The 14,076-nt window shown below is 34.6% G+C and overlaps 1 protein-coding gene across 3 annotated transcripts in view; it reads left to right on the forward strand.

Moving 5' to 3' along the window:
* Window positions 1–14,076, forward strand: part of RAB27A (RAB27A, member RAS oncogene family) — a 101,449-nt gene that overhangs the window by 55,750 nt on the left and 31,623 nt on the right. For 2 of the 3 annotated variants that reach the window (XM_007479716.3, XM_007479719.3), the window contains one exon: window positions 12,927–13,101. In XM_007479716.3, the coding sequence (XP_007479778.1) occupies window positions 12,949–13,101 (153 nt within the window). In that variant the 5' untranslated portion in view covers window positions 12,927–12,948. Of the gene's footprint in view, window positions 1–63; window positions 3,780–12,926; window positions 13,102–14,076 lie in introns of those variants that run through there. The other variant, XM_007479718.3, reaches the window with a different exon arrangement.

The raw sequence follows: 14,076 nt of genomic DNA on the forward strand, positions 1-14,076 counted from the left end.
CTCTTCCTTCCTTCCTTCCTAGTCCATTGTAGATATCTAATAAATGTTAATTGATTGACCAATATACTAATAGACTAGTTCTATGGGTTGTCCATCCAGCTGCATGCTATATTCAGCTCAATAGGCATTCCTTATCAACTTGGTTTGTCCTAAGTGGATAATTTAGTCAAACTGTTGAGGGATTATAGACCTCACTTAGGAGACTCAGCGATATTATGAGACTTAATGGAATCAGAATACTATCATCTGAAAAGAGGCATCTGATAGACCAAATCATTTTCTGATTTGGACTCTGATGAACATCCTTCATGACGGTGGCAAGAACATTTTAGCAAGCTGTTTTATGCCTCACTTAATAATTTAAAGGTCTATACACTTACCTTTGTGGTTACATTTTCTAAGGAGTCTTTTTTTTTTTTTTGCTTTTGACACCTGAATGGGAGATACCTTGTTGGAGGAGAGCTTTTAAGGTGACATTTTGCTCCACCCAAAGCCATTGCTTTACTACACACAAGAAACCCAGTAGGATTTTGTCTTCTTTTCAATCATGGGAGTGTAAATATATGTTTTGATGGAGAATACCCCCTAATCCTAGTCCCTACCTTCATCAAGGATGCCCTTAATCCCCATGATGATTATTTTAATGGATTGTTTGGTAGAAATATGGAATGGTAGTTATTAATACTATCTGTCAGTTTTTATAAGTAATGATATTATCAGAGATTTTTTTTTCCCCCTTGAACCTTGGGTATACTTTATACTTCCTTTCAGATACTCTTAGAATTAATACCTTAATACCCTTAAAGTTGTACCTATTCTGTATGTAGTGTATGAGTATGTTATCCATGTAGGCTATGTCTATGTCTATATGACTTGCTTATATGTGGCTTATGGGGTGGACTGGGATAGATATTTCTAAAAGCTTACCAACATTTGTCCGATGAAAACTTTGATTCTTACCTAGAGGGGTACAAGAGAATGCTACTTCCAGTTTGACTGCTTTGCTTTCCTCAGAGACAGGGTACAGGACTATAATTATATTTATCAATTCCCTTTAATATTATCAATCTAGGGAAATGATTTTATTTTTAGGTTCAAGCTGCTAATCCTTAAAAAGGAAGGGGTATTCCTTATATGTTAAATATATACATATATATACACATATATATTCTCACCAAATACTTGTTATACAAAAGACAAGTACTCAATAATAAATAAACACATTTATCTACGCAGATAACAAACAGAAAGCAGAGAAGGATACAAATTTGAATACAACAGACAGAACATAGAGTGAACAAGGCCTCCCACTGGGAGTCCCCTGTGAGAAATGATTGATTTGTTGATCTATCCCCTAGTTTATTTCCAATCAGTATTATTCAGATTAGGATGGTTCTATAGGGGAAATAATTATATCTGTTATGCTTATCCATTAAAACTTACAGAGTCTTATATCAAGTCAGTTTAGACAACTGAAATTAATATATATTACATTTGGAGATAATTAGATTATATTAAGCAGATTCTGATTCTTTTTTTATATTGTACTTATAAACCAATGTGCATATACCTAACCCAAAGATGCTGACAAATACTGACGAGGGGACCTCCACCCTATATAGTGTGCTGGAGTCGAGGCCAGTCTCCACCCTGATTCTGACCATCCAGGCTCAACATGATACTTAAAAAGTCACCCAATTATTTCAGATACCCCTCCTCCACCCTTGTTGCCCAACACTGGGAGGTGCTCATCCTGTTGGCCAGCCTGCAGGCCTGTTGGCCTTCCCGTGACCACTGTGTCAGCAGAGATAGCCCTTGCCTTAACCCCACTGTGTCAACATCTGCTCCAAGCCTTCTTGGTAGGCGCTTTTGGAGTATCAGGGTATAGATTTGTAAACCAATGAGTTTTGTATTTTACTCTGCTTCTTCTGTATTTTCTGTATCATTTGGGTTTCAAGCACTTACTAAACTTGTACTGTGGAACAGGGGGAGATCCTCGATTATGAGGAAGATTTGAGATCCCTTTCATCAAAGGGAGTTAGTTCCCTTTAATAAATGGCTAGTGGCTTGGAGCTCTGCCTTAGTTGTTTTAGGGAAGATAGAACAAATTTCTCTCAGATACACCTAAGGGAAATTCTCTGAAGTCTCTAAGGAGGGAAGTTGGAAATCAAGGATATGATATGGTAGAGGCCTTTTCCTTTATGCCTACCTTCTAATGTATGATCTTATTCTCTCTACTTCTTTAGATTCATTTTAATTCCTCTTCACCCTTACCCTTTCCCTCTTACAAGTAGTTTCAGCTTATAAAAGAACCCAGTCCAAGATTTTAATATGATTTTTTGACAGGTAACAAGCATTTATTAAAAATTTACTATGTGCCAGACACTGTGCTAGGCACTGAGTGTGTCTATTGTAAGATATATACAGTGTAAATGGAAGATCATCTAAGAGAAGGAGGAAAAGAATCTATAAAAAGTAAGTGTCCTATTGAAAATAGGAGAGGGATGGGATTGATTTTGCTGCAAGTACAAGTTGTCCCTAATGTTTTCTTTAGGGAGATCAACTCTTATCTAGACTTGGAGAACGATGTTTACCCTGGAGTTGGATCAGATCAGAGGGAAAGAAACCAGTGTTTGATTTTTCTTTGGGAGAAATGGAGTGATGGAATTAACAAATAATTTACTTCTCCCTTGGCTTTGCCAGGGACTGATTAGCCAAAGGAAGTTTCCAAAAAATGGTATGAGCATGCAATGAAAGACTACTTACCTTTAGGGACTTGTTCCCCTTTAGGGAAGTCATATAGGTAGGAAATTCTGGATCTAGGATTTTAACCAATGTTGCCTGACTCCAAATCAGTGCTCTTCCCATGATACTGTATAGAGTACATCTCTCTCATTACAGACAATTACTATACTTCCTTAATGTTGCCTGAGATTGTATTTGTCTTTTGTGGCCATCAGGTCACTTGATACATATTGGACTTTGGATTCACTCAAACCCCCATATATTTAAATTAATTGTTGTCTAGATACACCTCCCAATTTTGCATTTGTGAAGTTGACTTTTTTTTAACCCAAGCTTGAGACTTCACATTGATCTCTATAAAATTTCATCTTGTTCTAGCCGGTTTGATTTTTTTTTTTTTGATCCTGACTTTCAGAAACTATTTCCCTCCTAGCTCTGAAAGTTAGCGGACAGTTGAATAATTGAAGTTCAATTATAAAACCACTTTGATTTTCTAATAAATTGAGATCTTTTTTAGGTAAAAATAGTCTACCTCTGCCTCTGCCCCTCCTACATCCTCTGCCTTTTGAGCTTTTCTCACAACTTCTCTAAAGGACTATGGGCTACTAAACCATTTTGTTGAGTCTGCCATCTAGTGGCAAACTGCAGATTCTTGGACCTTTAAAACCCATGGATATGGATATTTAATTTCTAAGGATGCAGATGTTACCATATTCTCCTGTATATAGATTTTTAGCACTTCTACCAGTGAGTCAGTGGGTAAGATAGCAATTCTGTCCCCCAAATCTTGCCACAAAACAGCTGGAGGACCCTTTGCCCTAGGACATGGGTCAAAAAACAGAACAGGATATATGTGACAGTAATTCATCACAGATCATATTCTTTATTTTCAGAGGATATCCCGTCTGTTAGATCATCATCTGAAACTTCACAAATATTTTTTCCCATAGTTGAAACATCATGGGCCTAGACTACTGGATTTTGAAGAAAACAAGCCTGGATATCTGAATCCTGGGAAAACAAGTAGCAATTTGGTAAACTGGACCCAGCTTTCCAATGACATCAGAAAGCCAGTCATTTCCCTGAATTCTACACCTTTTCTAATTGTTATGAAAGGGGTATGGGATGTAGAGCTTCCCTTCATTTGAGGTTTATAGGGCTAGGAATGGGATCAGGGGTAGGACCTGTAATTTCATTGACATAGGAAATTTCTGTAAGATAAAATCTTCTACTATTGCAGGTGGGTACTTTTTTCTGTAATTTACAGTCCCAAAGAATTTCCTCAATCACTGAGATGTGAAATGATTTGCCCAGGATTAGAGAGCTGGTATGTATCTACAGCTATATTGGAACCCAGGCCTTCTTGATTCCATTTCCCGTGCTCTATCCACTTATGTATCAATAGATGAGAGTCAAAATAAGATTCATCTGTCATCCATTGGAATTACATCTATCTTTAGCAGCAGTCCTTATCCCTTCTTTGATCTTCTTTATTTTTTTTTCAAATGTAATAAAAACAAGAAGTACCACCACCAAATATTTTTTTCATTTAAACTTGTCCTTAGTCTTTATCATCCCTTTCAGCTAATTTTCTGATATTTAGCACTGTTATTTTTATGAGACCATATCCCACTTTTATTTGTCTTCCATGACATGCCCTTGATCCTTCACTTTTTTAATGTCTTTTTAAGGTAAAGTAAAAGACTTTAGAAAGTCCAAGTTAGTTCACAAATTCCTTGTGAATCCATGTCAGTGTCAAAACAGCTCTCCTTTCACCTCCATTTCCACTGTAGTTGATTTTCTTTATCTCTTCAGAATTTCCTTTTGAATAACTATATATCTTTCCTGAGCTCATTTTCCCTATAAAACTATAGTCCATTGGATATCAAATAAATTTTTCACTCCCTAGATATGGGATATATATTAGACTTGTGTTAGATTCTCCTATCTTATGGATTCCAAGATGGTCATTTCCCATTTAAGATTGCTATAATTTCTGTCTCAGTAACCAGTTCCTTTTTTTAGTCAAAATCAGGTCCCAAATAGCAGTTTCCCTTTTGTCCTTCTCTACCTTTTGAAGTATGAAATTATCTCAAGGGCAAAACAAAGATATTATTAGTTGCTCTGCTTTTGACAGAGAGAGCTTTAGTAGCTATCTGGATACCTGCAGACCTTTATCACTCCATACCATGCTGCTATGTCAGCCTTGTAATCTGTTTTCTAAACCTTTCATCTATTTCCTCTTTCAATCTAGGTTATAATGCCTCTGTGTGTGTGTGTGTGTGTGTGTTTGTGTCTCCTAGATCTCCTCATATATTTAGATTATATGATGGTATTCTTTTCCCTCCCCATTTACTTGATTCTTCTTTCTTTTGATAAAGGTTGAATTATAGCTCACACATTCATTCCATTAAATTTCAGGAATAAGTATTTATGGAAAAATTTGCCTCCTTGCAGTTGAATCTCTGGTTCATAATTTTGCTACTCATTCTTCAAAAATTTTTTTTCCAAATTACATGTCAATATAATTTTTAATATTCATTTTCTGACATTTTGCAATCCAAGTTTTCTCCCTCCCTTCTATATGTCTTCCCTCCCCAAGAAGGCAGGTATGATGACCTAGGTTATACATATATTCTCACATAATACATATTTTCATGTTCATTATGTTATGAAACAAGATACATTGCTTACACTAGAGAAAAATTCATATAGAGTAAATAAAGTGAAGAATGGTATGCTTTAATCTGCTTTCAGACTGTCTCTTCTCTGGCAGTGGTTAACCATTTTTGTCATGAGTCCCTTGGATTTGGCCTGGATACTTCACTTGTTGATAATAATTAAGCCATTCACAGTTGATTATGACACATTGTTGTGTTACTATGTTCAGTGTTCTGGTTCTGCACTTTGCATCACTTCATAGAAGTTTTTCCAGATTTCTTTGAGATCATCTTGTTTGTCATTTTGAATGGCATAATAATATTCCATTACAATCATATACCAAACATTTTATTACTTTTTTTGTGCTTTTTTTTGGGGAGGTGGGGAGAACCAAGACTTTAAAATACTTAGCAACACTTTATAGGATCCTTCAGGTACTACAATACTACTCAGGTAGTATTGCTTGTACCTTTGCAATTTCTTAGAAGAGCTTACTTAGTAGGCATTTGTTTCAATAATGCTTGGGAGGTTCTCAAGACATGTCCCAGACACATTCCCTAGAATGACAACTTTTTCTATCATTAATGCTAAATTGACAAATAGTTGTCTCCGAAGCTGTCAGAATGTATTCATCAGGTTCACTACTTGTCTCTTCTTGCTCTGCATCTGTAGAACCATAGCATTGTTTGGAGGACAAGCTGCTGCTTCCGTCTCCACAGGGCTGACTCCTTTCTTTATCATGAAGAACTTCATATGTCTTACTTAATTTAATGTATGTGGTCATTCTTTCTTTTCCCTTCCTGGTCAGTCTTCTAATTTTCAACCTTGTGATTGAGGTCAGCATTCCTTTCTCTCTCCTAAGATTCATTTTCTTCTTTGCGTTGATACCGAAGACCTTCTCTATTGTTATGGTTGTTTTGTTTTTTAAAGAGCACTTCCTTTTCTCTGATAATCTAGAAAATGTATAGGCATTTCTATAGCCCTTTTACTTTCTCTTCTAAACAAAAGACCAACTCACACTTTGAGCTTTGAGACTACTTTGAGCTTTGAGTTCCTTGGAGATGGAAGAAAGATGAATATCATATACTTAATGTAAATCACTGCAGATTTCACCCCACTATCCATATTTGCTAGAAGTAAGATCCTTGGGCTTTTTATATTTCTTGCTAGTAGCTCTTGTGGCCAATTCCTCTAGAGAACTGTTGTGGCAATCTGTTAAAATTTAGCTATGTGACAGTTCTTCTCTCTGGAAAGTATGTGTGGGTAGCAGTAAAATAAAGATATGGCTCAGATTGCATGTACCATAGATATATATCTGATCAGGATCTGACCTAAACTTTTACAAAGAAGAATGTGATTTCTGTCTTTGAGAGGAGCAGTAAGGCTATGACTGGGTGCTCTTTTTCTACTCTGTCTCTAAGCAGGGATTGAGCTAAAATTTTATTATATACCATAACACAGATATTTATAATCTAGGGTAGGGGTCCCCAACATTTTTTGTTTCACAAACTCCTTTCAACAAAAGTACTATGAATCCCAAGGGTAGTTTAATATGCTATTCATAATTTTTCTAGATTTATTAAATGCTTACAATAACTACAGTAACTTTTGTCCAGAGAAACTCTGAATTAAAATTTGTATTTCATGATAAAATCTCATTATTATAATTAATTAAAAATTAAATATTACATTAACAAATAAGTATGAATTTTTTGGGTGGGATATTTGACAAGAATAGAAGAAAGGAATCCCTTAAGACCTCATATACTTATTATTATATGCATGACTTTATATTAAACTTCTTTAATTCTATAAATTTCATTGAATACTAATATTTTAATGAAATATGCTATACATTAGAAAATATTTAATATAATTATATAAACAGGCATGAAAGATATTATAGCAATTTCTTTTTCATAACATATCAAACCTACTTTAATAGATTATAAAGATTTAAAATAACAATTCTCTAGATTGACAGCAATTAAGGGTCACCCAATTCTACTATCTGAAGAATTTTATGTACAAGTATAGTAAAGTATTTGAATAACATTTAAACTAACATTTTTAATAACTTTTTAAATCAACTTAGTGGTAGTATATATTAAATGAAGTTGAAGTCACTATAGTCCACTAATTAAAATGGTTAATGGTTAATTTAATACCTCCATTCACTCAGATCATTCTGTAATCATGCTGCACTAATGTACATGTGATGCATGTGTAATGATATACATTATTTACATGTAATGTACATATAATGGTCATGGTAACACTGAGTTATGACACTAGGTTCCTTTCTGAAAAGAAAAGAATTTTCTTTCTAGAACAATTGCTACCACTTGTGTTTAGGCCCTGATTATTTCTAAATATCTCCTAAGTTGTCTCTGCCTCCAGTCTCTTTCTCCTTAAGGCTGTCCTGCACTCTGTCAGATTAATCTTCCTAACTATATCATTAATCATTTTAGTTTTAAAGCCTTCATGTTTCTTACTGATTAAAGTCCAAATTCCTTAGCCTGGCATTCTTTAATGCCATCACATGACTTTGGCCTTATCTTTTACTTGTCCAATTCCCCTACTCTGTTCCTCAACCATACCCCATACATTTCTGCCTCAAAGCTTTTGTTCCTGCATTCTGGAATGTACTTTCCCTGTCTTTCTCCTGTTAAACTCCCACTCCTTCTTAAGGCTGAGCTCAAGCTCTATCTCCTCCATTAAGTTCTCCCTGGTGCCCCTAATTGAATGATCTCTGTCTTCTAAACTTCCCTTGAACTTGATTTTTTTCTCTTTTAGTACATATCCATGAAGCCTTTATCCTACCTTGTATTATAATTTTTGTCATATGTCTCCACCACTCTGTCATAAGATGTTTGCATTGTAGAGTAGAAGAAAGAACTCAGGAGAGCTGGGTATAAATCCTAGGTCTGAAACTTTACTACTAGTTATCTGCCTATGCCATTAGACCTCTTTGAACCTCAGTTTCCACATGTATAAAATAGGACTCAAAAGATTTTTACTATCTACCTTGCAGGTTTGTGGTGAGGAAAGTGCTCTGTAAGTCATAAAGCATTATATAAATCCAAGCTGTTGGGTCAAGGACAATGTCTTATTCATTTTTGCATCCACGTTACTCGCTTTTGATCCCCTGTATCACCACTTTGAGCCTCTGTTTTCCCATCTATTTGTCCTACAGGTGAATTGTATAGAGTATTATTTGTAAATTGAAAAGCACTATATAAATTTGAGCTACTAATATTTGGGGCAGGGACAGTGTCTTATTTGGCTTTGGTGTCTAGCATAGTATGTTATGGAATATTTGTTGAATTAAACTTGTTTTCTGTAACATGATCCTGTGACTTTGGTGATGTGGAAATATTTTTAAGGTTGTCTTTTCCCTAAATGTGTAAAATGAGTTAAGGACAGAGGTGAGTTGAAGAAAAACATCATTTGCTGTATTACCCATTTCTTTTCACATTTTCTCAGAAAATTGGTTGTGTTCTCTGCTTCTTCATTGAAAAAGAAAGGGAACTTTAAAAAGGATGGCACATTGAGTTAAGTTTTAAGAACCTAATTTTAAGATCTCAATTTCTTATTTTAGACCTTAAACTTAGGGTCAAATGTATAGTTACATTTGCAGGATGTTAGAATATTTCTGCAAAAGTGTTCTTTCTCCTATTCCATAATGTAAAGATCTTATAATATAATGGTGGAAATATAAGATCTTTTGGGGGAAAGATCCAGTGGCTCCTTCATGCATTACTACTGCTTTGCCACACCTGTGCATACAGAAGCCCTACCTGTTAAACAGAAAAACCATTACAATCAGAGTGTCATAATTCATATTGTGTAAATAGAATTACAAATGTTTGCAAAGGCTCTGCCCTTGTAGACAATCCAGTGGTATGAGAAACAGGATGCAAAATAGCTGAACAGCCAGGAGCTACTGAATAACGCTAGGAGCACATTGGAATAGAGCAAAAGTTCAGTGTTCAGACAGGTGGAGGAACTTTGGGGTAAGTGTCTGCACCTGGAACCTGGGGACAGGTAGTGGAAAAGGTGGAGAAATTGGTAGTTCTTTTGTATATTGGAAGGACTAGCTGGAGCTGAGATAGGAGGGAAAAGATAACAATCTTAATACCTAAATTTTAATGAGAAGGATAGAGGAAGACTGAAGTACACACAGGAAATAGATTATGAAGATAAATTTTCTGGTAGAAAGGGGTAAATAACAACAAAGGGAAAAGTTTAACAACCTAATTTTTTTGCATGAATATATATATACATATATAGATAGATAGATAGAAAGGTAGAAGTGTTAGACATGTTATAGTGTTTAAGTTGTTACCTGAGCTTCATGTGGGTTTTCTTTGTAGGAGACATGGGGGTAAGATAAAGTAAGCTATCCTGAAGGGGGTTTCAGCTGAATTTCTAAATGGATTGACCTTTGGAATTTCAAAGTACTTTGGAGAACAAAACTGTTTCATACAAATGAATGATTACAATATGGTTGAATGAAACAGCTATTCTACTATTAAAAAAAAAAACCCTTCCAAATAAGGAAAAGGGATTCAATTCTGCATGAAATTTAGGAATATTTGGTACAAAGGTCAACAACATCCTTGACAGAGAATCAAGAAAAGTATAAGGGAGACCAATCATTTTTTTCCCTTAGTCATTCAGTTTCTTTCTTACTTTCTCTTTCCCTCTTCCATCATGAATCAATCATAGAACTTGAGTGTCAGGTCTAATTTTCAGTGGTGATCTTCCAGGAAGGTGAACTTTTCGCATCTTCAGGAACATGTTCAAAGGCTTGTTGACTCCTGATTTTATAATTTACAGTGGAGCAGAAAACAAAAGTTTTGTGTACAAAATTTAGCTTGAAATATCTAAATATATGTCTCATGAGACTTTGATCATCTTCATTGTTATGGTTGGTTGTTTAACTTCCTATTTGAAGAGGACCAAAACATTGGTGATGTTTTTTGACTTGCACATAAATTGGATTTAAGTGAGGTAGAGTTGCACAAAACCTTCAGCCTCTCTTTCTTAGTTATCGAAGTCTAGTGTCAAGACAAAAGTTAAGACTACTGGTGATGGCTCAGGATGCAGTGGATGACCTTGGCTTTGTTGATATCTAGTTGTTTAGTTGTGAAACTAAATCACAGTGAAATAGAGTAATAGTAATAATACTTATGTAGAGCTTTACAGTTTGCAAATTGCTTTGGTGTCATCCTAACTCATTCATCTAGGCATTACAATTGACTCTGAGCACTTTGTAATCTCATTTGATCTTTTCACAAAAAGTCACAAAAAAAGCCAAGAAGTTGGTTATGAAAACATTATCCACACTTTACAGATAGGGAAACTAAGGATAAATGTCTTCCTTAGATTGCCAGTTGTGGATACTGAATATATACCCATGACTTCTGACTCAATATCCAAGGCACCTTCCACCATACATTATTTTTGATTTAGATGAAATTTCTCAGAATTCAAAAGAAGTATAAAAGATCCAAGAATATATAACATTGGGAGACTGTCACTGATGGGAAGTGGGAAGGGGAAAAGTTGGAATTACTTGTAGACGATAATGTCCAGGGTTTTATTTTTTAAGTTTCTTTCATTGCACCCATCCCACCTCTGGCCTTTTTCATTTTCCATTATTTCTGTTCCTGTTCAGTAGGCTTTATACTAATAATACTTTAGGGCTACTATCCTCTTGTGGGCAAGTCACTTAACCTCTTTGACCTTCTGTTTTCTCATCTGTACAAAATGAAGATAATGATAATCATACTAACTATTATCTTATGGGGTTGTTGTGAGGAAAATATTTTGTAAACCTTATATATCCATGTCACCACAAGTTATTATTATTATATCTTTCGACTTATAATTTTGACTAAATAATAGAATATTTGTTAAATAAAAAAAAACTCTTTGTTCTCTTGCACTGCAATTTACTTATTTCCCATATATGTGCCCTAGATTAGATTAGGTCTTAAAGGTCAGGGAATTGTCTCTTTTATATTCCTTTAACATCTGGCTTTTAAAACACTTTTTTATTTTGAGTTCCAAAGTTTCTCCCTCTCCCTCTCCTACCACTCTGCACAGTAAGTAATCTGTAAATAAATAAAGTAAATAAATAATAATAAAAATATTAAAATATTAAATATAATTTTATTTTATATATTATATTATATATTTTATATATATTATAAATAAAAATAATAAAATAAAAAAATAATAAAAAATAAATAAAATAAATAAAATAAATAAAGTAAAATAGATTTTACATACACAATTTTGTAAAATATTTTTCCACATTAGTCATTTTGTGGAAGAACCTTCAACAACAACAACAAAAAAAGAAAGTGAAATATATGTTCTGGTCTGCATTCAGACTCTATCAGTTCTTTCTCTGGGGGAAGATAGCATTTTTCATCATGAGTCTTTGGGATTGTCTTGGGTCAATATTGCTAAGAATAGCTAAGTCATTCACACTTGTTCATCATACAAAGTTCTTCTGGTTCTATTCACTTCATTCTGCATCACTTCATGTAGGTCTTTCTGAAATAATCCTGCTCATCATTTTTATAGCACAATAGTATTCCAATATAATCATATACCACAGCTTGTTCAACCATTCTTCAATTGGTAGAATTCCCTAATTTCCAATTTTTCACTATCACAAAAAGAGCTGCTATAAATGTTATTGTATAAATAGGTTCTTTTCCCATTAAAAAAAATCTCTTTGGAATCCAGAGTTAGTAAGTGCTGGATTAAGCAGTTTTATAGGGATTTGGGCATAGTTCCAACTTGCTCTCCAGAATGCTTAGATCAGATCACAATTCCACTAGCAGTGCACCATGGTATCCCAATTTTCCCACATCCTTTCCAACATTTATCATCTTCCTTTTCTGTCATATTGGCCACTCTGATAGCTATGAGGTGGTACCTTAGAGTTGTTTTAATTTGCATTTCTCTAATCGAGAATGACTAAAAGGGGGCAGCTAGGTGGTCCAGTAGATTGAAAACCAGGCTTAGAGATAGGAAATCCTAGTTTCACATTTGGCCTCAGACACTTCCTAGCTGTGTGACCCTGGGCAAGTCACTTAACCGCCATTGTGCAGCCCTTAGTGCTCTTCTGCCTTGGAACCATTATACAATATTAATTCTAAGACAGAAGTTGAAGGTTAAAGTAAAAAAGAATGGCAGAATTTTTTCCATATGATTTCTTCATCTGAAAACTGCCTGTTCATATCCTTTGACCATTTATGAGTTGGAGAATGACTTATATTCTTATAAATTTGGCTCAGTTCTTTATATATTTGAGAAATTAGACCTTTATCTGTGATACTTGCTGTAAAAATTTCCCCCAGCTTTCTACATTTTTTTATATTCCTTTAGAACCTTAGCATAATGGAGCACAAAGTGAGCACTGTTGAGTCCACTGTTGGGCTTAGTTTTTTGGAATACTTTAGAACACTAACATTCTTCTTCTGTTTTTTATTTTGAAGATAAACTGCTGAATTTTCCATTATGTCTGATGGAGACTATGATTATCTCATCAAGTTTTTAGCCTTGGGTGACTCTGGAGTGGGGAAGACCAGCTTGCTTTACCAGTACACAGATGGCAAATTTAACTCCAAATTTATCACAACAGTGGGCATTGATTTCAGGGAAAAGAGAGTGGTAAGTTCCCAGGCCTTGTCTGTGGTGTTTAAAAATACAATCGCTGAACAAACATTTTGGATTTGATTATATTATTTTGTTGACTTTAGAGACATGGGGAGATGGCAGAGGTTGACTCTAAAACTAAAAATAAATTAATCTCATTTGATCTGAGCAAAACTTTTAAGAAATCACTAAAGAGATTTTTTTAAAAAATCCATGAATATAGCCAAATAGCCAAAAATTAATAGTGTTTAATTGAAGGAATATTTGAATAGGAAACAAGAAACTAAGATCCCACCTCTTATTTATTATGTGACTTTTTGCAAATCACTTTCTATGAGTCTTATTTTCTTCATATTTAAAATGGGGTGAGACTGATTTGACCAGATGTTCTTTAACTTACATGCCAATGCCAACATTCTCTGAATCATTTGCTTTTATATAGCATGTTTTTGTCTTATGTATTTGAACTTATGGTTTAGAATTCATTAGCATTTATGTACTATTGGTTATTATTTATAAGAAATCATCACCAGAACAAAGTTTGATGATGTTGATACTACCATTCACAATAATGATATGCATAAATAACTTTCAAGTAGTATTTTTTTGAACTAGCCAGTGGCAGTCCCATTCTTAGACAGTTCTCATACTGTGAGGATGGGGAATTCCCTCATTATACTTGTATTAACAATAGCAATGTGAGCTGTGTGCTGTTGGGACAAGACACCTTTAGCCCTAGTTATTGTTGTGATGCCTTTTTAAGAGGTTCTCAGAGCCTCAGAAACCATAGCAGCTCAAGTTGCTTGCTCCTTGATTTCTTTCTTGCCCCTAGGGTGAATAAAAATATTCTTAAAAAAAAACTCAAACCCTATACTTTTTCCATTTTTTTTTGTAAAAAAGAGAAACCCCATACCCACAAAAAATAAGACCCCACAGAAAATGGAATAAAGTGGAGAAGAAAGCCCTCTCTTATCTGAGCTGAGGGACTTA

Source organism: Monodelphis domestica, chromosome 1 (genome assembly GCF_027887165.1).
Source record: "Monodelphis domestica isolate mMonDom1 chromosome 1, mMonDom1.pri, whole genome shotgun sequence".
Taxonomy (NCBI): domain Eukaryota; kingdom Metazoa; phylum Chordata; class Mammalia; order Didelphimorphia; family Didelphidae; genus Monodelphis; species Monodelphis domestica.